General features: G+C 37.0%; 1 protein-coding gene and 1 pseudogene across 2 annotated transcripts in view; both read left to right on the top strand.

Moving 5' to 3' along the window:
• Nucleotides 1-25,193, top strand: part of Rab6a (RAB6A, member RAS oncogene family) — a 39,190-nt gene that overhangs the window by 3,976 nt on the left and 10,021 nt on the right. Inside the window, exons 2-4 of one of the 2 annotated variants that reach the window (XM_028770687.1) lie at nt 20,008-20,066; nt 21,790-21,843; nt 23,260-23,365. In XM_028770687.1, the coding sequence (XP_028626520.1) occupies nt 20,008-20,066; nt 21,790-21,843; nt 23,260-23,365 (219 nt within the window). Of the gene's footprint in view, nt 1-20,007; nt 20,067-21,789; nt 21,844-23,087; nt 23,194-23,259; nt 23,366-25,193 lie in introns of both variants that reach the window. The other variant, XM_028770688.1, reaches the window with a different exon arrangement.
• On the top strand, nt 6,838-13,251 carry LOC114623995 (annotated as a pseudogene).

The raw sequence follows: 25,193 nt of genomic DNA, 5'->3' as shown, positions 1-25,193 counted from the left end.
ATTAACTAAAATTTATTATTTATTTAGATTTCCTTAGTTTTAAAAACAATATTCTTTTTCTGTTTCAACTTTCCTTTCTATATGTAGAAATAACCTTTCTATATGTAATATAACCACATTATATTAAGTTATATATCAGGTTTCACTTGCTTTCTTTAGGGTTATGTTTGCATGCTTTTTGCTCTTAGAACTGTGAAGTTAGGGCTGGAAAGATGGCTCAGTGGTTAAGAGCACTGACTGCTCTTCTAGAGGTCCTCAGTTCAATTTCCAGCAACCATATGGTGACTCACAACCATCTACAGTGGGGTCTGATGCCCTCTTCTGGTGTGTCTGAACAGGGCAGTGGTGTACTCATACATAAAATAAATAAATCTTTGAAAAAAAGATCTGTGTGGTTAATTATCTTTTGAGGTCATCATATTGCTATACAATAGTTTTAACACTGAAAGATTGATTTTTGTTTTCACGGTCAGTGTCTGTAGTTTTCTTATACATTAGTAAAGGCCTGTAGAATGTATGTTACATTGATGTAAGTTGCTATGAATTATTTATTTTTAGGTCTGTTAGAAATCCACAATTCAGCTTTTAAAGACTATAGTCTTTGGAATGGCCTTCTTTGTTTCCTTAATAGTATTTACCACATTTATAATATTTTATGTGTTTGTTTTGTATGTTTCCTAGGTAGAACAGAATGCAAGTTTCATAAAAACTATCATATTTTTTATATTCATTGAACCCCTATTACTAGCATAGAACCCAGTTCCCTGATCGCTGCTCAGAAATATTTGGTGACCAAACAGTAGTTAACTATAATAGTAGTCAAAGCTATTAGTCTATTAACTGTTTCACTAAAACACTAAAAGAACTCACTTGTCTGCATATTCTACTTTTTTTCTTTTTGACTTAAACAGAGTTTAATAGCTTAAATAAGCTATTAACTTATTTGCTGTTAGTATAATACAAGTAAGTATGTCAAATATGCAGATGATGTGGTCGTTTGATTTTTATTTAGCGTTTCAAATAAATGATACCCTGCTCTATAATGAAGATGAATTGTTTTAGTACTTGATAGATCTAGTTAATGGCATGAGTCTTGGCAGTCTTGTTTTCTCTTTATCTTAGTATATGCTAAAGGGATGTTAAACTAAGTCCTAAAGTCAGGAGAATCTTTTGTTATTATCAGGCTATTGTCTGGAAATCCAGAGGGGCTTTTAGGAATGCCATTAAGTGGTTTACAATGGAATTTACTGCAGATGTAATTGTTATTGATTATTTGGGAACATGATGGCAAGGAGACATGCATAACTAATACTGCTTTTTTCATTTTGTATTACCCCCTTTCTGTCATCTTTATGAACTACAATATAGTAAATAGGGAAAAGTGTCAGAGACTAGTAATTCTGAGTGCTATAATAGTGTATGTAGTATGAGTCACTCTGCTGTATTGGATATTTTGTATTTCTCTGTAAATTCCTTATGAGCAGAGTCTATTAAACCACCTAAAAGTTTTTCAGTAAACTACTTAACTGTTTACTAAACACTCAATTTGCCAGACTCTTAGAAAAATTTTACATTTAATTAGTCTTATTATTTTTATGGATAAGGAAGCTGAAACATAAAGATGTTGAGTAATTTGCCAAAGGTCAGTGGCCAGTACTAACACTGGAAATTTGAACTTTGTGCTCTTAATCATTACTATCAAGTTTTTTGTTGTTGTTGTTTTTTGTTTTCGTTTTTGTTTTTTTGTTTTTCGAGACAGGGTTTCTCTGTATAGCCCTGGCTGTCCTGGAACTCACTCAGTAGACCAGGCTGGCCTCGAACTTAGAAATCCGCCTGCCTCTGCCTCCCAAGCGCTGGGATTAAAGGTGCGCCACCAACGCCCAGCTACTATCAAGTTTTAGGATTTAAAAATAAGATATAGAGGATATTCCCTTTGAGTTTCTTAGTTTGCAAAATGAAGCTGCAAGGACAAAACAGCCTCCTATTATCAAATCCAGTAGCTCTCAAACTGCTCTGCTGATCCCCAGAAATTGCACAAGACCCTGCATATGGATCTAGAATATTAAGATGTTATATGCTTTTTCACTCTTACTACCTTATAGGTATATAGTATAATTTCTAAGAGCTTATCTGCCATGTGAAATATGTCAAAAGCAACTAGAAGAATATAGCTGTCTTCTATTGAGTTAAACATTAAGGAACTTTGCCAATACTGTAAAATACTGCTACTCTTGCTACATTTTTGCTTTAAGGTAGTTTTTTAAGTAAAATTTGTATATTAACATGTAATGAGATTTATTACTATTTTAGATATATTAAGTATTTTTAGTTTTTTTATAGTTATATTTCAGTATATTAAATACTGATACAGTACAGTCAAACATAAATCTTTAATGTCCTTAACAATTTGTAAGGACTAACAATCCAACCACAAATGATGATACTTGCCTGTAATCTCAGTACTTATGAGGTAGAGACAAGAGGATCAAAATTCCAGTTCTCTTCTTATCCACTGAGCCATCTTGCTGGCCCAACCTTATTTATGTCAAAGTTTCCTACTGAGCCTAAAGTTTACTGATTCATCTGGACTGGCTGGGCAGCAACCTCTAGGAATCTTGCTGTCTCTGCATCTGCAATGCTAAAATTTCAGGTATACATGGCACCTACCTTTCCTTCCTTCCTTCCTTTCTTCCTTTTTTTTTTTTCTTTTTTTTTTTCGTTTTAAGGTCCAACTCAGGTACTTAATGCACAGTGCTTTACTGACTAAGCCATTTCCCCAGTCCCTAGATTACTACTTTTTGGCGTTAGGAATGGTGATGAAGCCTAGCATGGGAAGCTGAGACAAGATTTTTGGTGCAAGTTTGAGGAAAACATGGGTTATATAATGAATCAAGGTTAGCCTGAACTGCATAGTGAAACTGTTTTAAAAAGGAGATAGGGGCTGGAGAGATGCCTCAGCATTTAAGACATTTGTTGTACAGAAGACCTAGGCTTGGTCACAACTATCCATAACTGAAATTTCAGGGGAGCCAATGCCTTCTAACCTAGTGCACAAAACTATGGGCACTATGCATGCACATAGTTGCAGATGAAACACATAAAATAAATCTAAAACAAATATTTAGAGGATAAAAAGCACCAAAAATGTCTGTTTGTGGTGGTGAATTTCTTTAACCCTGGCAATTGAAGAGGCAGAGACAAGTGAGTTCTGGTGAGTTTGAGGCCAGTCTGGTCTACATAGTGAATTTTAGGTCAGCCAGGGGTACATAGTTAGGATTTACCTCAAAGCAAAAAAACGAAGGAGTGGGAATACATTTCACTGATAGAACCCTTGCCTCGCATGTGGGACGACTTAGGACTTAAACTCTATCCCAAGTAGGGCATGTGAGGGCATGATAAGTAACAGTAAAAAAAAATGCTTTTACTCATTACTTTTTAAAGTGCGTGTGTAAGAATGTATGGATACATGCATCTGTACTGCATGTATGCATGACTCATTGAGGTCAAAAGAGGACATTGGATCCCACTTGGAACTGAGGTTACAAGACAGTTATGAGCTGCCATGTGAGAGTGCTGGGGCTTGAACCTAGGACCTCTGGAAGAGTAGCAAGGGCTCTTAACTGCTGAGCCATCTCTCCATCCCCTGTGTATATGGATTTGTATGGGTGAAGGTCAGAGGTCAGCCTCAGGCGTTATTCCTCAGGAGCCATTCACCTTATTTTGGGGGACAGAGTTTCTTACTGGAACCTGGGGTTTGTTAATAGGATAGGCTGGCCATCCAGTGAATTCACTGGCTTTCTCTTTCCAGCACTGGGATAACAAACTATACCCAGCCTTTTCCATTAGTGCTGTCAAGTAAACTCAGATCCTCATGCTTACATAGCAAGAACCTTTCTCACTGAGCTGTCTAGTTTACTTCTTTCTTTTAAGACAAGGTCTCAAGTAGGCCAGGGTGGCCTCAAAAAAGAAAGGAAGAACAAAATCAAGGACTGAAAAGGTGGCTCAACAATTAAGAACACTTGCTGTTCTTTTCAGCTCCTAATTTTCTTGAGTGAGTGAGTGAGTGAGAGAGAGAGAGAGAGAGAGAGAGAGAGAGAGAGAGAGAGAGCGCGAGCGCGCGCGCAAGAACAGGCAGTAAGTAACACATTGGTGTAATCCTAACTCTTAAGGAGTTGAAGCAAGTAGGTCCAGCTAGCCTTGTGTACATAAGTGAATTTGGGTAGCAAGCACCTTTATATTATTATGTTTTTATTTGTTTGGAGATGGGAATTTACTGTGTAGCACTGTTTAACCTGAAACTTGCTATGTGTGCTAGGTTGTCCTAAATTTACAGAAGTCTACCTGCCTACCTCTGTATTTCCAGTATTGAGATTAAAGGCATGCCCCTCCCATGTCTTGCTAATTTTATTTTTATTGTATGTGTATTCATTTTTTGCTTGCATGTATATATTGCAAACCATGAGCATTTTTGGTATCTTGAGAGGCCAAAAAGAGGGTGATGCATCCCATGGAACTAGAATTACAGGCAGTTGGAAGCTGACATGTAGGTAGTTAGGAACCAAACTTAGGTCCTCTGGATAAGTAGCAAGTGCTCTGAACTCCACTGAGCCATCTCTCCAGCCACATAGATTTTTGTAAGTTCATCTCTCATTTACTTTATATCCATTCTGAAATACTCAAAACATTAATGATTTTTGGCTAAATTTTTATTTTTTACCTGTTCTACAGTTAATATGAGATTTAAATTGTAGGCCCATTTGGTTGGTTTTTTGTTTTGTTTTGTTGTTGTTTTTAGTGCTAGTTCTTTTTTTTTGTTGTTTTTTTTTTTGTTTTTTTGTTTTTTTGTTTTTGTTTTTCGAGACAGGGTTTCTCTGTGTAGCCCTGGCTGTCCTGGAACTCACTCTGTAGACCAGGCTGGCCTCGAACTCAGAAATCCGCCTGCCTCTGCCTCTCAAGTGCTGGAATTAAAGGCGTGTGCCACCACCACCCGGCTCAGTGCTAGTTCTAATGTTAGATCTTTAGTTTTTGTTGACCATATTACCTATAGTAATTTTGTTGGCCATATTACCTGTAGAATTACTATGTTTCTGGACAAAATAATCCTGATTGACATTGGTTTTTTTCCTCATAATATATGTTTTTATGTATGAGTTCATGTGTGAGCTTGTTTGTAGAGGACAGAAGACAGTATGAATGTTGTTACTCAGGTTTTGTCCTCTCTGTTTCTCTCATTAACTTGGCACTCACTGGCTAGGCTAGGCTATCCAATAGGCCAGAGAGTCCCAAGAAACCACCTACCTCTTTCTCCCCAGTGCTAAAATGATAAGCAGATGTCCAGCACATGGCTAGCACTTTTCCCCCTTTGAACCTCGTTTTTTGGGATCAAACTTGGATCCTCTTGTTGCTTGTGAAAGCACTTTACTGATTGAGCTCTCTCCCCAGGCCACTATTATTGTTATTGTTGTTTGGGGAGGTAGGCTGGGTGAGGTAGGGTCTCACTATTGTGCCGTGCTGAACACTGAATTGAAGACTTTTTATATGCTAGCTTTCCTAACTGCTATATCCTTAGCCCTAGTAAATAGATTTCAGTTCTGTGGGTTTTTTTGTTTGTTGGTTTGGTTTGGTTTGGTTTTGGTTTTGGTTTTTCGAGACAGGGTTTCTCTGTGTAGCCCTGGCTGTCCTGGAACTCACTCTGTAGACCAGGCTAGCCTCGAACTCTCAAACTCAGAAATCCGCCTGCCTCTGCCTCCAAAGTGCTGGGATTAAAGGCCTGCGCCACCACTGCCCGGCCAGTTCTGTGTTTTTAATCTGTCTCCCCATGTACACAGCCCAGATCTTTATATAGCATGGGCTGACCTGGGACTTGGTATTTCTGCCTTAGTCTCCTGAATGCTAAGACTGCAAGTGGGATACCATGCCTGGGTTATGAATTTCTTTTTCATAATCATACTTTAAAATTATTTTGTAGTGAATAGCAGTATTCAAAAATTTTAATACTTAAATAACTTTTTTTTAAAGTAGTGGTAAGAAAAAAATGGAGACTTATTCAATGTGGCCACCTTGGGCAGAAGATCAAAGAGATCACTGACTCCTCCAAATCCATCTAGCAAATGACCTTAACCTTACTCAGTAACAGGAAGTCTTTGTAGTTGTGTATAGGAAAGACACATAAAAGAGGATATTTAAAAAATAAAAAAAGCAAGATTGAGGAAACTTAACCTAGGAGGAAAAAGATTTTATATCCTGAGTGTCTCGAATTAGTCTGTGGTCAATGAATTGAATAAAATGTGGGCATAGTGGTGCGAGACTTAGATCCCATCTCTCAGGATACAGACAGAGGAAGACAGATCTCTGAGTTTGAAGCTAGTCAGGGTTACACAGAGAAACTTGTCTTGAAAAAAACCAAAAGGGCCGTTGGATTTATTAGAAGAATCAATTAGTGATTTTTTTTAACAAATTAGTTTCAGTAGAGCTTTGGAGGGTTGAAGTTTTGCAACTTTGTTGGCTAGTTTTTTGACAACTTGATACAAACTAGAGTCATCTGAGAGGAGAAAAATCTCATTTGAGAAAATGCCTCCATAGGATAGGGCTATATATAGACCAGCCTTTTCTGCACTTTTCTTTTTTTCTTCTTCCTTCTCTTCTCTTCTCTTCTCTTCTCTTCTCTTCTCTTCTCTTCTCTTCTTTTCATGATATGGGAGATTTCAGCCCACTATGGGTAGTGCCACCCATGAACAGGTGGCCCTGAGTTGTGTAAGAAAGCAGGCTGAGCGAAGCATGGGAGCCAGCAGTAAGCAGTGTTCTTCTATTGCCTCTGCTTCAGTTCCTTCTGCCATGATGGACTGTGACATGGACGTGTAAGACAAACCCTTTCCTCCCTAAATTGCTTATGGTCATGGTGTTATATCACAGCAGTAGAAATCCTAACTAAGACAATAAGTAAGCAATAAGTATGATATGTTTAAAAAGTTAAAGCCAGGGATTGGAAATGGCTTAGTGGTTAAGAGCACTGGCTGTTCAGAAGACCCTGGTGTTAATCCCAGCACCCACGTTGCCACTCACAACCTGTAACTTCAGTTCTAGGAGATCCAACATCCTCCTCTAGATCCTTCCAGCACTAGGCACACATGTGGTGCACAAGACATACATGGAGGCAAAACACCCATACCCGTAAAATAATAATTTTTTTTTAAGAAAAGTTAAAGGGAAGCTTGGCTTCCCGTACCTGTAATTTCCACACTCAAAAACTTGAAGCTAGCCTGGTCTACAGTGTGAGATCCTGTGATTTTTTTTTAATTAATTTGTGATTTAATCATACATGTTTTTGCATTCTTCAGATATTTTCTTTGGGGTTGGAGAGATGGATCAGTGATTAAGAGCACTGGCTGCTCTTCCAAAGGACCTGAGCTCCAGCAACCACATGACAGCTCATTGAAACTTCCAGCTATCTGTAACTCTAGTTCTAGGGGATTTGACATCCTGACAAAGACATATATGCAGGCAAAACACCAATGCACATAAAAAATTTTTAAGTAAAAATACATATGTTTTTCCTTTTTAATTATGAGAAATTTTAATATATAAAAGTACAGAGAATGTCATGAACTATTATTGTTTATTCAGTAGATACTAGTATTCTTTTCGCTATATAATATACCCACCCCCATGCTTTACCCCCTCAAAGTCTGTTATTTTCAATCTTTTAAAAATTATATCTACTTATTGTTTATGTATGTGCATGTGCTCACACGTGCTGTGATAAGTGTGGCAGTCAGAAGACAACTTTAACAGGCTGAGCCATCTTGCACTCTCTCTCCCTTTGTTTTGGAGGTAGTCTTACTCTGTAACTCAGACTGGTTTTGAACCCATGTGGTGGTTTGAGTGTGCTTGGCCCAAGGAGTGGCACTTTTAGGAGGTGTGCCCTTGTTGAAAAAGGTATGGTCTTCTTGGAGGAAGTGTGTCATTGTGGAGGTGGGCTTTGAGAGAGGTTTCTCCTAGCTGCCTTCAGAACAAGACATAGAACTCCCAGCTTTTCCAGTGCCATGCCTACCTTAGATGTTGCCAGGCTTCCTGCCATGATGATAATGGACTGAACCTCTGAACCTGTAAGCCAGCCCCAGTTAAATGTTGTTGACTTAATGATGTCTCTTCAGCAATGGAAACACTAACTCAGACAACTCATAACAGTCTTTCTGCTTCAGCCTTCCAAATGCTGCTGGGATTAGAGAAATGAGCTACCAATGCCTGAATAAAGTGGGTCATCTTAAAACAATTTACTGGTGTGTTTCCTAAAAGATTGAAGGAGTAATTGAGGTATCCTTGACATTGTGTATACATGTGGTTGTTCACAGAAGCCTTCCTTATACTGATACTCAATAGATTGATGTCTTTTATTTGAACTCTTTGCAGTGTGAGAATTGTTCCATATTTGTTTTGTCTAAGAATGTTATGACTGGGGAATTGGCCTTTACATTTTATTGAATTTTAACTTCAATAACTTTATGTGGTTAATTATTCTGGTCTAACCCTTCTATTAAAACTAAAGAATACCTCTTCAGAAATACTTGTGTGCATACTTTGGGGGGAAAAAAAACTTTAAAATGTGTACACACACACACAGAGTATATATTGGGGCTAGAGAAGTTGGAGAAAATGCTCAGTGGTTAAGAGCATTGACTGTTCTTCCAGAGAACTTGGGCTCTGTTCTCATTACCCACAGAATGGTTCACAACCATCTGTAACTCCAGTTCCAGGATGTACCACACCTCTGAGGGCCCCAAATATGCACACAGTGCAGGTTAACACTCATACATATAAAATAATAAATAAACAAAATAAAGAGATCTGTAAATTTTTATATATAACACTTGTAATTCCAGCATTTCAGAGCCTGAAGCATGAGGATTTCAATTTGAAGTTCAGTGCCTGCTTGTGCTATATAGGGAGATTTTTCCCCCCCAAAAAACCCAGCAACAATAAAAACAAAATAAAACAAAAACAAAAAACTTCATCCTCAAAATGAATTAGTTGAATAAAGGAAGAAAGGGGCATACAATGACTCAAATTCAGGTATGTTTTTAAACTACCCCTTCATTAAAGATATTTCAACCTGTAGTAGTTAGTCTACAACAACAGGGGAAAATACTCCTTTTTTTTTATTTACTTTATTTATGTGAGTACATTGTACAGACACACTCCAGAAGAGGGCATTGATCTCATTACAGATGGTTGTGAGCCATGATGTGGTTTCTGGGAATTGAACTCGGGACCTCTGGAAGAGCAGTCAGTGGTCTTAACTGCTGAGCCATCTCTCCAGCCCCCCAAAAAACTACTCTTCACACCTTTTAGATCATAAATCTTGGTGTCTAGTGTAATGGCCATGCAGGCAAATATGCATAAAACTATTGAATATATCTAATCATTAAGAAACTGGACAAATAGGTCTTTGGGTTTCTTTGTTTGTTTGTTTGTTTTTAAGGTAACAAGTGCAGAGTGTGGTGTGACACCTGTCTAATCCCAGCATTTCAAATACTAAGGCAGAAATGTTATGCATTTGAGTTCAGCTGGGGCAACATCCCAAATTTTAGGTCAGCCTAGAATACACAGAGAGACTCTGTCTGAAAAAAACAGAAGCTAGGGATGTAGTTGAAAATAGAGTTCTTGCTCTGTTTGATCCCTAGTACTATAAAAAGTAACAGGAAAACAAAGTAAGATGACAGAATATCATTGTGCTTAAGAAAGCTAAATTCTTCTAAGCACGATGGCTCATGCCTTTAATCTTGGCACTAGGGAGGTAGAAACAGGCAAGCCTGCCCTTTAGTGAGATGCAGGCCAGTCAGAGGTACTGTCCTAAAAAACAGACCTTGTCTCAAAAAAAAACTACCAAAAAAGAAACGAAACTCTGATCCTAGTTCCACCAGCTTATAATTAATGTGTGTGTTTTTCTAGTCCTTTCGAATTTTAATGCCGTGGATTAAACCATAGGGCCAGGCTCATGCTTATGATCTCAATCATTTTTTACTTGCCCCTACTGAACTCTATACCCACTGATAATATGGAAGAAATACATAAGGCAGTGTATGAGGAAGAGGGTTGAGGTTGGGGTCATGCTCTTTCAAAACCTTGCATACCTCTGTGTTTAGCAGCCCAGAACCTCTTCAGTTACTGTCTTTTAAAATTTTTTATAAGGAAGACTCTACTTTGGCTATTGCTAATTAGCTCAATCTCCTACTACTCTTTTTCTAGAGATGGGGCTAAAAGTTCTAATTCTAATCTTATGGTTAGTTCTAGCTACTAGTTTCCCATCCTTTGGGATTTTCAGAAACAACTTTATTGACATTTAGAGATAAGGGCTGATTAGGAATAATAAAGGATGGTTCATTGAGTTGTACTACTTCTATCATAAGAAAAAACACAAGAGCTTTACAAGCTACATAGCTTGAACTTTGAAGTAGACAGAAGTACACTTTTTTTTTTATTATGTTACATCACTAAATTTATGTTAAGGTCAGAACCTTCAGTGTCTTAGCATGTGAGGGGTTTTGGAGAAATAGTTAGGCTGAGATAATACTGTAGTATGATCCTAATACAGTAGCCTAGTAAAGGGGAAATTTAACCACATTTGTACTGAGGGAGAAGTAAGAAATGATGGAGATCATGTTGAAACTCTGTATACCAAAGAATGACAAGGATTGGTAGAAAACCAGCAGAAGCTATGGAAAAGGAGTAGAGCAGGTTTGCCCTCAGAAGGAACTAACACTGCTAATCCTGTAACCTCAGGCTTCCTGTCTAGAAAACTGAGAAAATTATTTTCTGTTGTTTAAGTTACTTACACTTTATTATGGCATCTCTAGCAAGTTACAATGTATATTATTTTGCAACAAAATATAAAATCCATCTAGTGCTTCCTGACAACTGTAATGATAAATATGTACCAATTGACTGTAAAACTAACATTTTTAAAAATTACTATCATTTTATGTGTATAAGTGTTTTGCCTGCATATATGTCTGTATACCATATATGTTTGTGGTGCCCATAGAGACCAGAAGAGGGTGTGACATCCCCTGAGTCTGCAGTTATGACAGCTGTGAGCTGTCATTTGGGTCAGCTGTGAGCCACCATGTCTATGCTTCTAATCAAACCAGGGTCCTCAGGAAGAGCAGCTAGCACTCTTAGCCACTGAGGTATCATATTTCCAGCTTCACTAACATTTTTTTAAGCAGTCGAGTCAAAGTACTTTTTAAAAATTAAGTTAGTATTAATAATTTTATGTAAATTAGTAATTTCCAAGTATTAGTATATTTGTTTTCATATATAATACTATTAAGTAACATTTGATTACTTGTTACATATCATGTCCTGTCGTGAATACCTTACAGTTTTAGTTCATTTAATTCTTAAAACGAATCCTAAGAGCTTTTCCAAGTGATTGATGTCTATAATAGAGCAAGAAATAAGATGTTCCTAGAGTTTCTGGTAATGGCAAAATGTTAGACGGTGCTTAAAAGAGGAAGGAGCATGTTGAGAGGGTGGGCTAAAGTGCAGTGGTGGAATATTTGCTAAATATGTGCAAGGCCTTGGGTTTGATCTCAGCACCACAGAACTAGAGTCATTCTGAAAAAGTTTCCAGTAGAGAAAACTGGAATACTTTCAATTACAGTACTGGTTCTGAACCTACAGAATTAAAGTATACATGACTATGTTATTGTAAATATTTAAGTAAAGTGGAAAGGAAAGTTTATTCTTAAAAAAGAACCCTAATTAGGGGCTGATGAGATGGCTCAGTGGTCAAGAGCACTGGCTGCCTTTTCAAAGGATTAAGGGTTGATTCTTAGTACCCAAATTGGAAATTTCAGTCCTTTTCCAGTATCTGGGGGCTCTGCACACATATTGTACACTGATACAACATTCAGGAAAAACATCCATACACATACAAATAAATAAAATTTTAAAATTAATTCTAATTAATAAATATAGCTAGAAATAAGGAGAATTTTTCTATTGGAACACTACAGTGATAATGGCTGTAGGCAAAGTTCTTTGATGAAAGTTACCATTAGTAAACAGAAGTTTAAGAACAGAATATTTGCATAAGTTAAAACACTGAAGATAAGTCATATAAGAAAGAATTTTCTAACTGAAGTTGTAGAAATATTAGAGTGAGTTTAAAAGCATCTGGATAATATTTTATTTTCCAAGTAGACAAATTCTTTTATGAAGAGGTAGTTATACAGATTCAAGAATATCCCTTTAATATTGAACTCACAGTGCTCTATTTACTAGTTTTAGTTGGTTTTCTTTGTCTCACTATAACCTTTCTTTTTATCAGGATATCTTAATCACATTTTTGCTTAATTCAGTGTTATATAAGCTATTGCAATGATATTGGTAGGAGGTGTGATTGGAAGAAAACATAGAATACAATATTGTATGAAGCTTGTTTACATAAAAAGGAATGTTTACTCAAGCTAAAGGTAATTAATCAATTACTTGGAATTTTTACTTATGAATGGCAGTTGTTCTGAAACACCATTTATGGATCTGGCTGCATTAGATTCCTATGCAAATATTTTAGAGTATAAATACCAGGACTGGAGAGATGGCTCAGTAGTTAGGAGCACTGGCTGATCTTCCAGATTCTCTGGCCTCTATGGGCAAAACACTCATACACATGAAATAAATGAGTTTTAGAATCTGAGATCTTCTACTAACAAGCAGCAAGGGTGAAGAGGGAGGTTGCCAGAGCAGCGCTGGCAGACTGTTGGCTACCAGAGCACTTAGTAGTTTAATTAGCAAGAGAGCCATTTTTACCTCAGTATGTGTCTTGAGTACATGGTAGTATTATGAAGAGTGAAGACTATGCTCTCCCTGGTTATGTTGATCTACATAACCAACCCTTGCCTGATGTGGCCCATGTCAGGATGCTGTCTGCCAGCCAGAAAGCCCTGAGGGAAAAGGCTGGCCTGGAGCAGCCTGTCCAGGGATGAGAAAGTCATTGTACTGCATCCAGTTTAACAAGAGCTTCGCTGAGATGAACAGGAGCACCAATGGGTGGAAGACAGTTGTGGGCGTGGCCACGTTTTTCATGGGGTTCACACTCTAATTCTGATGTGGGAGAAACACTATGGGTACAACTCCATCCCTCATAGCTTTGATGAAGACTTGGTGGCTGTGCAGACCCAGCAGATGCTGGACAAGAATGGCTTCTCTGCCAAGAAGAAATACAACAAGAACAAGTGGAAGAAGTGAGACTCCACTGCTTGCTTCCTTTCCCTCAGTCAGAATGCTGGAAGCTGCTGTGTCCCAACAGTCTGTGTTAATAAATGACAAGTTTATGAGAAAAAAATGTTTAAAATTAAAAAAATAAAAATTGGGGATAAGTATTATAATAGCTCTGCCATTGTTCTGTTTACTTAGAGTTGCTTTGCCTATTCATGCTCTTTTGTGTTTCCATGTGAATAGCTTGATTGTCTTTAATAGTTCTGTAAAGTATGTCATTGAAGTTATGATTGAGATTGCATTGAGTTCTGTAGGTTGCATCTAGTAATTGACCCATTTTCACAGTATTAATTCTGCTAATCTAGGAGTGTAGAAGTCTTTGCATTGTCTTGTTTCTTCAGTTACTTTTCCAGTGTCATAAAGTTTTCATTGATGGTCTTTCACTTCCTTGGATAGGTGTATTACTAGGTACTTAAAATTTGGGGTAGGAGTAGAAAGCAGGTTCAGCAGTTGGGTTCAACTCCCAGCATCTACTCACATGGTGGTTCACAACCATCTTAACTTCAGTCACAGGGGCTCCAACACCACCTTCTGGCCTTCCTGGGCAACAGACATGCTAGTGCTATACAGACATATGTCAGGCAAAACACCTGTACGTATAAAAATAAATAGAAAAGATGAAAAAAGTTTGTTCCTCTAATTTTTTTTAATTTAATTAAAATATTTTCTCTGATTTCCTTCTCAGTAAATTTGTTATCGGTATTAAGAAACCTACAGATGTGTGTATTAATTACTATCTTATACGTTTACTGAATATGTCAGATCTAGTTATACTTGATAGCATCCATAACATTTTAAGTATAAAATTAGGTCATCTATGAAAGGACTTCTACCTTTCCTATTTCTATCCCTTTTATATAATCTTTGTCTTACCTTGTTGCTCTAGCTAAGACTAGGATGGATTTATTTTTTTAAGTAAGATTTATGTTTACTCTTAATTGTAGGGGGATTGTGTATGAGTGCAGGTACTCACAGAGGCCAGAGGAATTGTATCTCCCTGGAAATTTACAGGCATGTAAGACTTAACGGAGACTTAATAGACGTATGAATCTGTTACTGGGATTTGAACTCAGGTCCTAGGAAGAGCAGTAAGTGCTCTTAACTGATGAGTCATTTTTCAGCCCACAGTCTCTATGTAGCTCAGGCTAGCCATGAACTCAGAGATCTGTCTGCCTCTGCCTGTGCCACAAGGCCAGGCTAAGACTCTGAGCACTACGTTAAACAGGAAGAGTGGGTACCTCTTTTGTCTCATTTCAGATTTTTAGAAGGTTTAGTATAATATTGGCTACAGGTTTGTCATATATGATCTTTATTGTTTTGTGATATGCTCTATTCATTCCTAATTTCTTTAGAATTTTATCATGAAAGCATGTTGAACCTTGTCAGATGTCTGTCTTTCTTTCTTTCTTTCTTTCTTTCTTTCTTTCTTTCTTTCTTTCTTTCTTTCTTTCTTTCTTTCTTTTTTTTTGTTTTTTTGAGACAGGGTTTCTCTGTATAGCCCTGGCTGTCCTGGAACTCACTCTGTAGACTAGGCTGGCCTCGAACTCAGAAATCCACCTGACTCTGCCTCCCAAGTACTGGGATTAAAGGCGTGCGCCACCACTGCGTGGCGTCAGATGTTTTTCTAAAGCTAAGTAGATCAGTTGGTAAAGTGCCCAAGCATGAGGATTTGAGTTCAATTTCCCGCACGTACATAAAAACTGGACAGGGAGTAGGAGGCAATCTATAGCGATAGCTTAGTGGTTAAGAACATTTGCTACAGCTGGTGGTGGGCAGTGGTGGCACATGCCTTTAATCCCAGCACTCAGGAGACACAGGCAGGCAGATCTCTCTGACTTTGAGGCAGCTTGGACAGAGTGAATCCCAGGATAGCCAAGGCTGCACAGAAAACAAACAACAACAGCATCAACAAAAGAACATTTACTATTCTTAGAGAAGACCTGGATTCAGTTTCTAGCACCCACATGATGTTATCAACCATCTGTGTAACTCCAGTTCCAGAGAATCTAACACACAATTTTGACTTCTGTTGGTACCAGGTATACAAACACCCATATATATAAAATGAAATTTAAAAGTATAAAATATTTTTATATTTTTGTTTGTTTTATTGTTTTGTTTGTTTGAGACTGGGTTTCTCTGTGTAGCCTTGGCTGTTCTGGAACTCACTATATAGACCAGGCTGTCCTCATTTTCAGAGAGCTCCCTGTCTCTACCTCCCCAGTGCTGGGATTAACAGAATGTGCCACCACTGCTGAGTTCTAAATTTTTCTTTTTTAAAAAAAAAAAAAAAAGAAAATTGGACATAGTGTACCCATATAATCCCAGCACTAAGGAAGTAGGGAGAGCAGGACCCTAGGGCTTTAGGCTGACGCACCAGCGTAGCCTTAAAGGTCAGTTCCAGGTAAGTTCCAGGTTTGCCTCAAAAAATAAGATGGTAAAGGTGGGGAGATGGCTTAGCAGATAAAAGCAGTAGCCATGAAAATCTGATAATCTGAGATTGTTCACAAAATTTATATAAAAGTTGGATGAGGTAGTGTGAAGCTGTAAAGCCCTCATTCCTAAGGCTGGATGAGAGGTAGAGACAGCAGAATCAATAGGAAACTGCCTTAAATATGCAGCAGAAGAAACAAGAGACTGCCTCAAAAACAAAATGGAAGACAAGAACTAGCTCCTGAAAAGTCCCCTGACTTCCTTTTCTTCTTCCCTCTGCTCACCTGCTCTAGGATAAACATATATGCACAATAAATAATCTTGATGAAACAGGTCAAAGTAATGTAGAAAGTGATTGGGGAAGCCACTTAAAGTCCACCTCGGTGTGTACACACACACACACACACACACACACAAATGCATCTTCCAAGATAGTTGTATGATCTCTGTTAACTATTTTTATAGTGTATTACATTTAATATGCTGTAATAATAGTTACAATTATATTCTGTGGTAACAATGGCTGAGATGTTGGGATCACAGAAGAAAAAGCTTGGCTGCAGCTAATGCATTATTATATCAAAAGCTATCTCACTTGAGTGCTGCAGTTCTAGAGCAGCAAATCTACTAAACTAAGCTAAGCTGCTTCAACAACTCTCAAATACCCTGAAATTTTAAAACACAAAAAGACAGCAAGGTGTGGTGGCACACACCTTTAATCCCAACACTCTGGGAGGAGGCAGAGACCCAAAGAGCTCTGTGAGTTGGAAGCCAGCCTAGTGTACATAGCAAGTTCCAGACAGCCAAGACTGTATTAGAGAAACCCTGTCTCAAAAACATAGTAAGCCATTTTCTATAGAGCTAGATTGAATCATGGTTACTTTTCTCCTAAAATTATATTGAAACAAAATGAAGGTGAGTAAGTACTATGGCAAGCACCCATGGTTCCAGCTACCTGAATAGATAAGGACTTTAAGCCCAGCTTGGGCAAAGATGTATATTAACCTTATTGCTGAACATTTCAGGATTGTCTAGTTCTTTTAGTTGTTTCTTGTTAATTTTCTTTACAAAAAAAAAAAAGATTTATGTGTATGCATCACATGTGTGCCTGCTGCCTGCAGAGATCAAAAGAGGGCATTGGAGCCCTTGAAACTGGAGTTAGGGATGGTTGTGAGCCACAGCGTGAATGTTGGGAACTGAACCTGGATCATCTATAAGAACAAAAGATGATCTTACTTGCTAAGCTATCTCTACCTCATTTGTTGATTTTCATTGAGGACAAAGGAAATGTGTGTGTGAGGGATGATGGGGAACAGGACAGGGTGTTACTGTCCTAGAACTTACAGTGAAAACCATAGTAGCTTTAAATTTGCAGTAGTCCTCTTGCCTTTGCTTCCTGAGTTCTAGGATTATAGGTGTGTACCACCACACACAGAACAAAGGTTTTCCCTAAATAAAAGTTGGCAGAAAATAATTTGTTTTGTCTTCACTAATTCTGTAGAGTGAGAATAAGAATAAAAGTTTCTTTAAAACATCTGGTATGTACAACACTATCATAATTGGGAATAAAATGCTGTTATTAGGGTGTGGGGGTGAGACAAGATCTCTAGCCCTGGCTGTAGTAGAACTCACTGTATAAACTGACAGAGATTCACCTGCTTCTGTCTCTTGAGAACTGGGAATGAAGGCAAGCACCACCATGCTTGACAAAATACTCTTAATTTCATTTCAGGGCAATAGTTTTAAGCTACGAGTGCTTTTTAAAACCTGAATTTTCTTATATTATTCTTGAGATACTATGATGGAGAGAAAATATAAAAGTCTGATCTCTGCTCCTTTTGGAGAAGGGTGTAAATCAGAGAAAACAGAGTTTTGGTCTCAGAGGGATAGAGATGTTTATTCAACTGCCTAGAGATTTTTATCTATTTCTAGACCCAGTTGTGTTCCATTGATGTGCCTTTCTGTCTTTAAGCCAGTATTCAGTAGCATACTGTCTGGTTTATCGTATTCAGTTTTGAAGTTGTTTGCTGCTATACAGATTGCTTTAACTATTCAAAATTATTTGTATTTGTAAATAAACTTAAGAATTGATTTGGTAATTTTTCAAAAAGCTTTTATGACAGCTTGTGTTGTGTATGATTTAAGGAGTCATTTTTAGTATTGGTTATTTGGGTTTTTTTATCTGTCTATTTATTTACTTATTTATTTCATGTGTGCATATTTTGCCTCCGTGTATATCTGTGCACCAAGTACATGCGTGAGGCTTGCAGAGTCCAAAAGAGAGAAACAGATCTCCTGGAACTGGATTCACCATGTAGGTGTTGGGACTCGAACCTCTTCTTCTACAAGGGCAACCAGCTATATAATATATCCTTCCATTTATTTAGATTCTTTTTTCTTTTTGTTGTTGTTCTTTTTCTCTCAAAGCATTCTATTGTATTGAATATTGGGGTCTTACACATGCTAAAGATTCCTTATTTTTCTAGGTGTGGTAGTGTACACCTTTAGTCACAGCACTCAGAAGGCAGAGGCAAACAGATCTCTGTTCTAGGCCAGCCTGGACTACAGACGGAGTTCCAGAACATCCAGGGCTACACAGAGAAACCCTGTCTTGAAAAGCAAAACAATTTCTTTTGGAGCTGGAGAATGGCTCTGTGGTTAAGAATATATAACTGTTCTTGTAAAGGACCTGAGTTCAGATCCCAGCTCCCATTTTGGGTTGTTCACAATTACCAGTGACTCCAGTTCCTGGTAGATTTGTGGCCTGCGACCTTTGTAGGCACCCACACTTACATGCATATATCCTCCCTATACATGTGCAAGCACATATACACATAATTTAAGCTGAAATATTTTTTAAAAGAAAACAAAACTTATTTAAAATTGTACTAAAATGTCAAAGACTGTGATTTTTATCTTCACCCAAAATATTTACGTTTGGGGGAGCATTTGAAGTTTATTAACCTGGTTCCTTTCTAACTTATAGAATTATTACATTTGTTTTATTTGTTGTTTTGCTATTTTTGAGACAGGACCTCACTATGTAGCCCTGGCTTATCTGGAACTCATTGTAGACTGGGCTAGCCTTGAATTTAAAGGTCTACCTGGCTATTGAATTTGTTTTGTATTAGAATCTATGTGAAGTGACTGGAGAAATAGAAAAGTTATTAGATGTGGTTCTTGTTCTTGGAGAATGTACCCCTTACTTAGTAAGGAAATTCCCAGTATTTCACTGTATCAGTCTATCAGTGCTTTTCCTAAAAACTCCAATGTAAAGTTGAATTATAACCAGACATAGTGGCACAAGCTTGTAATTCCTTGCTCCAGAGACTGAGACAAGAGAATGACCAGAAATTTAAGGCCAATCCAGGCTATTGGCAAAAATTAGAATTGTGGGGCTAGAGAGATGGCTCGGCAGTTAAGAGCACTGACTGCACTTCCAGAGGTCCTGAGTTCAATTCCTAGCAACCACATGGTGGCTCACAACCATCTGTAATGAGATCCGATGCCCTCTTCTGGTGTGTCTGAACACAGCTACAGTGCACTCATAGAAAACAATCTAGTTCTTAAAGCCCTGACAACGCATTGAAGGACTGTTTGAGTTCAGTTCTCAGCAACCACATAGTGGCTTATAACTATCTGTAATGGAATCAGATACTCTATTCTGGAGTGTCTGAAGACAGCTACAGTGTACTCATACAAATTTAAAAAACAAAAAATCAGTATACTCATATTTTTAAAAATTAGTTCTTAAAAGCACCATAACCCATTGCAGCACTGCTTGTCTTTTTACTCCTATGGATTTGATTCATTAAACAAATTGAACATGAGATGGTGTGAGTTTTGTTTTGTTTGTTCATTTCCACCTCCTGTTGTTTCCAAGTAATACTTGCTTTTGCTTTTTGTGAATTTAGAATATCAACATTGTTTTGTTCCATTCTATCTCTTTATTTTCATGAACTTTCAGCTAAATACTTTTTGCCTGTTCCTTTAGTGTAAAGTCATTATCTGTTAATGAGACAGTTCTGTCAGCAAACTTTGGACAAAACCATTGAATGTATTTTCCATTTAACTTAATTACATTTTTTTTTTTTAACTTCTAAGATACTGCCTGCTCCTGAGAGGCCCTCTTCCTCTGGGTTTTATGGGGTTGGGTACAGAGCTGCTGCCTGGGATCTGCTCTGTGCTTGGGCCCAGACCGGAAGTCCTCTTTAATTGCAATTCTTTGAGCAATGCCTGGAAACCTAATGTACTTAATATGTTCACTAAGCATATTTCTCTTTTTCATTTCAGTTGGAAAGACATCCTTGATCACCAGATTCATGTATGACAGTTTTGACAACACCTATCAGGTATTTTGGTTTTGCCAATTTATAAAGTTTATCTCTTAATGTTAAGAGGAGCCGGGCTGTGGTGGCACACGCCTTTAATCCCAGCACTTGGGAGGCAGAGGCAGGTGGATTTCTGAGTTCAAGGCCAGCCTGGTCTACAGAGTGAGTTCCAGGACAGCCAGGGCTGCACAGAGGAACCCTGTCTAAAAAAATCAAAAAACAAAAACAAACAAAAAATTTTAGGAGGAATGTCTAAAGTATTTTTAAAAGTTCATTCATGGACTGGAGAAATGGCTCAGCAGTTAAGAACGCTGACTGAGGTCCTGAGTTCACTCAGGTTGTGACCGTATGATGCCTCACAACCATCTGTGATGGAATCTGATGCCTCTTCTGATGTCTCTGAAGATAGCAACAGTGAAATAAATCTTTTTTTAAAAAGTTCATTCACTTACATGCAGCCATAGATATAAAAGTGCTTTGTATAATGTGTAAGTTACACAAAATATAAATGATCTTCCCCATAGTCATAACCTTATTAGTCAATATACTTCTTTCAAAGTCAATTGAAAAATGATTTTTACTGTTATCTGAGAGGGAATTAGAAGTTATATTATCCAAGTCTGAGATTTCTTTTTGAGAATTTATTTCAGCTTATGATGTCAGAGGATTTAGGCTATCATGACGGGAAACTTACAGTGGACTGACTAGTTGACATAACTTGTCAGTAGATCATAATCATGGAGGGACATGCCAACACATAGCTGCTTTTTTCCTTTTTCCTCTTTTTCTTTTAAAATGAGATCTATTCATTTTATTTTATGTGTGAGTGGTTTGCTCACATGTATGTATGTATGTCATGCTTTGTGCCATGGGCATCAGAATAGGGCATTCGATCCCCTGGGACTGGAGTTATGGATGGTTGACTACTGCCAAGTGAAGACTGGGAATTGAACCTGCTTTCCTAAAAGAGAACTGCTCTTAACTGCTGAGCTGTCACTTCACCCCTCCATGTCCAGTTACTTTTAATTTATCTTCCTATTTAATTTAGACTTCCTTAATGTCCACCTTTTTTTCTAGTTTTTGCCTTTTAAAAGTCTTTATTATTTAACCAGGCATGTAGTATTTTATACTGTGTTTGGATCATAGGAGATACTTATCATTGAAAGATGAAAAAAATTTGTTTATTTACTTTAACATATTACTTCCATATTAGAAAAATTATGTTCCCTTGAAAGTCATGTTTATTGGTCTCTGGCTGTCTGTGGTACCAGAACAAGCCATTATGTAGGAAGTTTAGGCATGGTTATGTTTCCATCAACATAAAATTTATTTCATAAAATTGTTGTTGGGACAGATAAGAGCCATTCTGACTGGGGAACATTAAGATACTCAGACTAAGCTTTGTATTCAGATATTTGAATATTCTGGTAAAAATATACATATAAAAATCCCCATTGTCATGTTCTCTATGAAATAAAAAAATCAGTATGAGAATGAGTTATCTTTCATGAATGAGGGTGAGAGTTGATCACATAAATGGCCTGAAGGAATTAGTCTCCAACACAGAGCGAGTGCTTAGTACATGGAAACAGTTAACATTGGACATGTTCATTCTTGCTTGGCCAAAGTGTGGTTATGTCTGTATTTATTATTTCTTTCACATTCATAAATTCTGCTTGTTATCCTAAACTGCTGGCTATACTAACCTATTATTACTTGCTAACTCTTTTGTTTTGTTTTATAGGCAACAATTGGCATTGACTTCTTATCAAAAACAATGTACTTGGAGGATCGAACCGTGAGTAATGTTTTCAGTGTGCAGTTTTCTGCCACACTTCAGGCTAGAAAACTAGGATCACAGCTTAGTCAGTAATAGTCATCATAAGAAGTGCTTAGCAAAATTACCCAAATCAGGTCTTGAAAAAATTTACTATGGAGTTGGTTTTTGTCACTCTGATTTGTTACTTCTGTTTAATGTTCAAAGCAAGAACGTCAGAATTAGTTTGTAAATTCATGCTGTCTTTAGACTTATTTTTCTATCTTGATTTAGAAAAAGTACAACAGATAGATTTATAAGAGAATTAAAGAAATTTTCATGAAGAAATTTTAGCTTTTGAACACTAATGAAGTCATTCAGAAAGATTTTATAGTATGTGAACTTAAAGACTTTCTTTGTCAGAATAGAATGCGTAGCAGAGTGATTAAATAAGGGAAAATCTCTGTCGTATTTTTAATCTTCATATTGTTGAGTGTTTCTTTGAAAAAAAAATTATTTTAGTCCACTCGTTCCTTGAAAAGATATCTATCATCACTTAAACAGTGAATAACTTAATGTACCCAAAATATGAGACATTTCTAATATTTTTTTCTTATTTCTAAAGTATGTGCTTTGGATGTTTTCATATGTGATACAGCTTTTCTTAAAACTTGAGCTCAGAAACTGCTTTGTATGGCTAAGAAGACTTATTTTTAGGATTTTCTATAATGTGGATGTGGCAGAAGAAAATAAAGACATTTTGTGTAAGATTGCAGAAATTTATTCTCTTTTCTTTCCCCTCCCCCATTATTTACAATGTTCTGGGCACAAATTTGTAGAAGAAACAGAGCACAGTAATCACAGACCCATGCTCACGTCAGAGAGACTCTGTCATCTGATAGCTTTATGTTTTCATTAACATTTACCTTCATTTCATTCTCTCTTTTATGCCCAGTATTTGAACATCAACCATCTACTTATCATTAGGAAGACACTGGGATTCAAACTTACAGGGAGGTTGGGGAAAGCATTATTTCTTATTTTGTGAAATCTTTTGCAAATCATTTTCAGTGATTATACCTTCAGAACAAGCAAGTTTGTAGTACTACTCCCTTTTCAGAAAGGAGCTTTTAATGTTGTTTTCATTCCTCTGCATTAAACCTTTACATGAGTTATCTACCACTCATGTTACAAAAAAATTCACTTCTTTTTTAAGTATTATTTTTTGGAGTTTTTGTTTTGTTTTTGGTTTTTGGTTTTTTTATTTACTTTTTCCCATCCCACAGATCAGGCTGCAGTTGTGGGATACTGCGGGTCAGGAACGTTTCCGTAGCCTCATTCCCAGTTACATCCGTGACTCTGCTGCAGCCGTAGTAGTTTACGATATCACAAGTAGGTATACTGCGATGGGTTGACCTTTCTTACTTTTCTCGCTTGTTTGACTGATTTTGTTGTTAGGTGCGATTGCAATTATGGGACACAGCAGGTCAAGAGCGGTTCAGGAGCTTGATTCCTAGCTACATTCGTGACTCCACTGTGGCAGTTGTTGTTTATGATATCACAAGTGAGTGGGGGGATTATGCATTTCTAATCTTCTTTCAACCTTTAGCTTAGCTGCATGCATGTTTGTCTTGTCTTGTGCTTGTTTTCCTTACTGGCATGAAAAACATTTTATCGTAGAAACTGTATCCCAGAATAGCAAAGTCAGAAATCCTTGCCTCCATGTTTGTACCAGTATGCTCAATGTCTGTGTCCCAGGGTTTTCACTGTATTTTGGATCCAGCTGTGATTCTAGTTCAAGGATTTCATAGTATCCTCTTATCCATAAACTATCTCATAATTATAGTTAAAGGAATATTATTCATTAATTTATCTCAGATTTCAAAAATAATCTGTATTTAAGCCTATTGCCAAGTTTTCCAGATCCTTCGAGACTTATGTTGAGGCTTTTAAAAGTTTCTGCCAGCTAGCATTTTCTTTGCTTCCCTCTTCCAGTCATTCTATTATATAGAGAAAAACAGAGAAGCATAATGTGTATTTTCTGTTAGCCATTTTTGTTTGAATATGTGCATTTTGTGAATGATTTTTCTTTACTGGTAACAAATTACACTTCGTTTTTCTCCAAGAAAATAATTTAATGGTAATGAAAGAGTATTTTTCTTTTCTTCAAAACCTGAATGCCTTTGGTCTTTAAGTGACTATAAATTCCCATGGAGCATTGGTGACTGCTCTGATTGAAATTATCTTTGTAAATTGTTTTATTACACTTGTAAGGCAATATTTAACATCATTTTATGCACTAGTCTATGATATATAGGAAATCTAAGATTATATAGCGTCCTGGACTCCTGTAAAAAACTCCACATACAAGCGACTCATTTGAACTAGTCATAATGTTAATAGACATCTTTATGCGCTCAGTCAGAACTCTTCTAAACAGTAATTACAGTGGCAAAATTAGATTACATTCTGAGATATAATTTTTCTTTTTTTTAAACCTTTTTTGGATATGTGCTTTATGCAGTCTTCTCTTGCAGCTTTACTTTAGTTTGCTACTTATTTTTAAAAAATTAATGTTCATTATAATGCATTGACCTGTTTTGCAGCTTTAAAGTGTTTGTGTTTACTTTAACCAAAGCAAGTGAAGCTTGTCATGGCTTTCTTCTAAAATTTCACAAATGTGGTTAAAATACTACTAAAATTTGTTATTTTAGCTGCTAAAAAATATATTAAAATATTCTAGATAGAATCCAATATTTAGAAACGGTAAATTCAGTTAGAAGTGAGCCTGGTACATCAAACTAATTAAGTTAAGGTCACTTCACATAGATTCTAATATAAAACAAATGTAAGAACCAGGCCTGGTGGCACATACTCTTAATCCCAGGAAGAGGCAGTAGAGGCAGAAGAAAGGATTTTTAAAATAAGGTTAAAGTGATCACAAACTGAGTAAGCAATGCAAGCACAGTGGTGTTGAAAGCTATAGAAAGGCTTTATGAATTTTCTGGATGTGTTGGGACTTCCTGGCTGACATACTTTGGAAATGCTTTCTTTGTCATGTTTGATATGTATTAGTATAAATGATCAAAAAAAGCATTGTGACAATGTAACACTATTTTATCTGTTGTAGCTGTCCTTAAATATCAGAAAGCTTTTTATTTTTATAATTATGTAGTGCTTTAAAATATAGTTTGGTCATTGTCAAGAAAAAAATTTTTCTCCAAAATGAACATTGAGGATTTTACTTTCCTCAGACTCGTTTAGATCACTGACAGTTGTAATCAGATAAAATGGAGTTATGTTGTAGGCACATTAAAAATGGGGTCTTAATGTGCTCTCCCCTTCCCTGTTTCAGGGTATTTGTGGGAAGTATCCTTCACCAGGGGAGGTAT

The sequence above is a fragment of the Grammomys surdaster genome, unplaced genomic scaffold (genome assembly GCF_004785775.1).
Source record: "Grammomys surdaster isolate TR1022 unplaced genomic scaffold, NIH_TR_1.0 203, whole genome shotgun sequence".
In the NCBI taxonomy this organism is placed as follows: domain Eukaryota; kingdom Metazoa; phylum Chordata; class Mammalia; order Rodentia; family Muridae; genus Grammomys; species Grammomys surdaster.
Note: the sequence above shows the minus strand (reverse complement) of the source record. Positions and strands in the feature narration are given on the sequence as shown.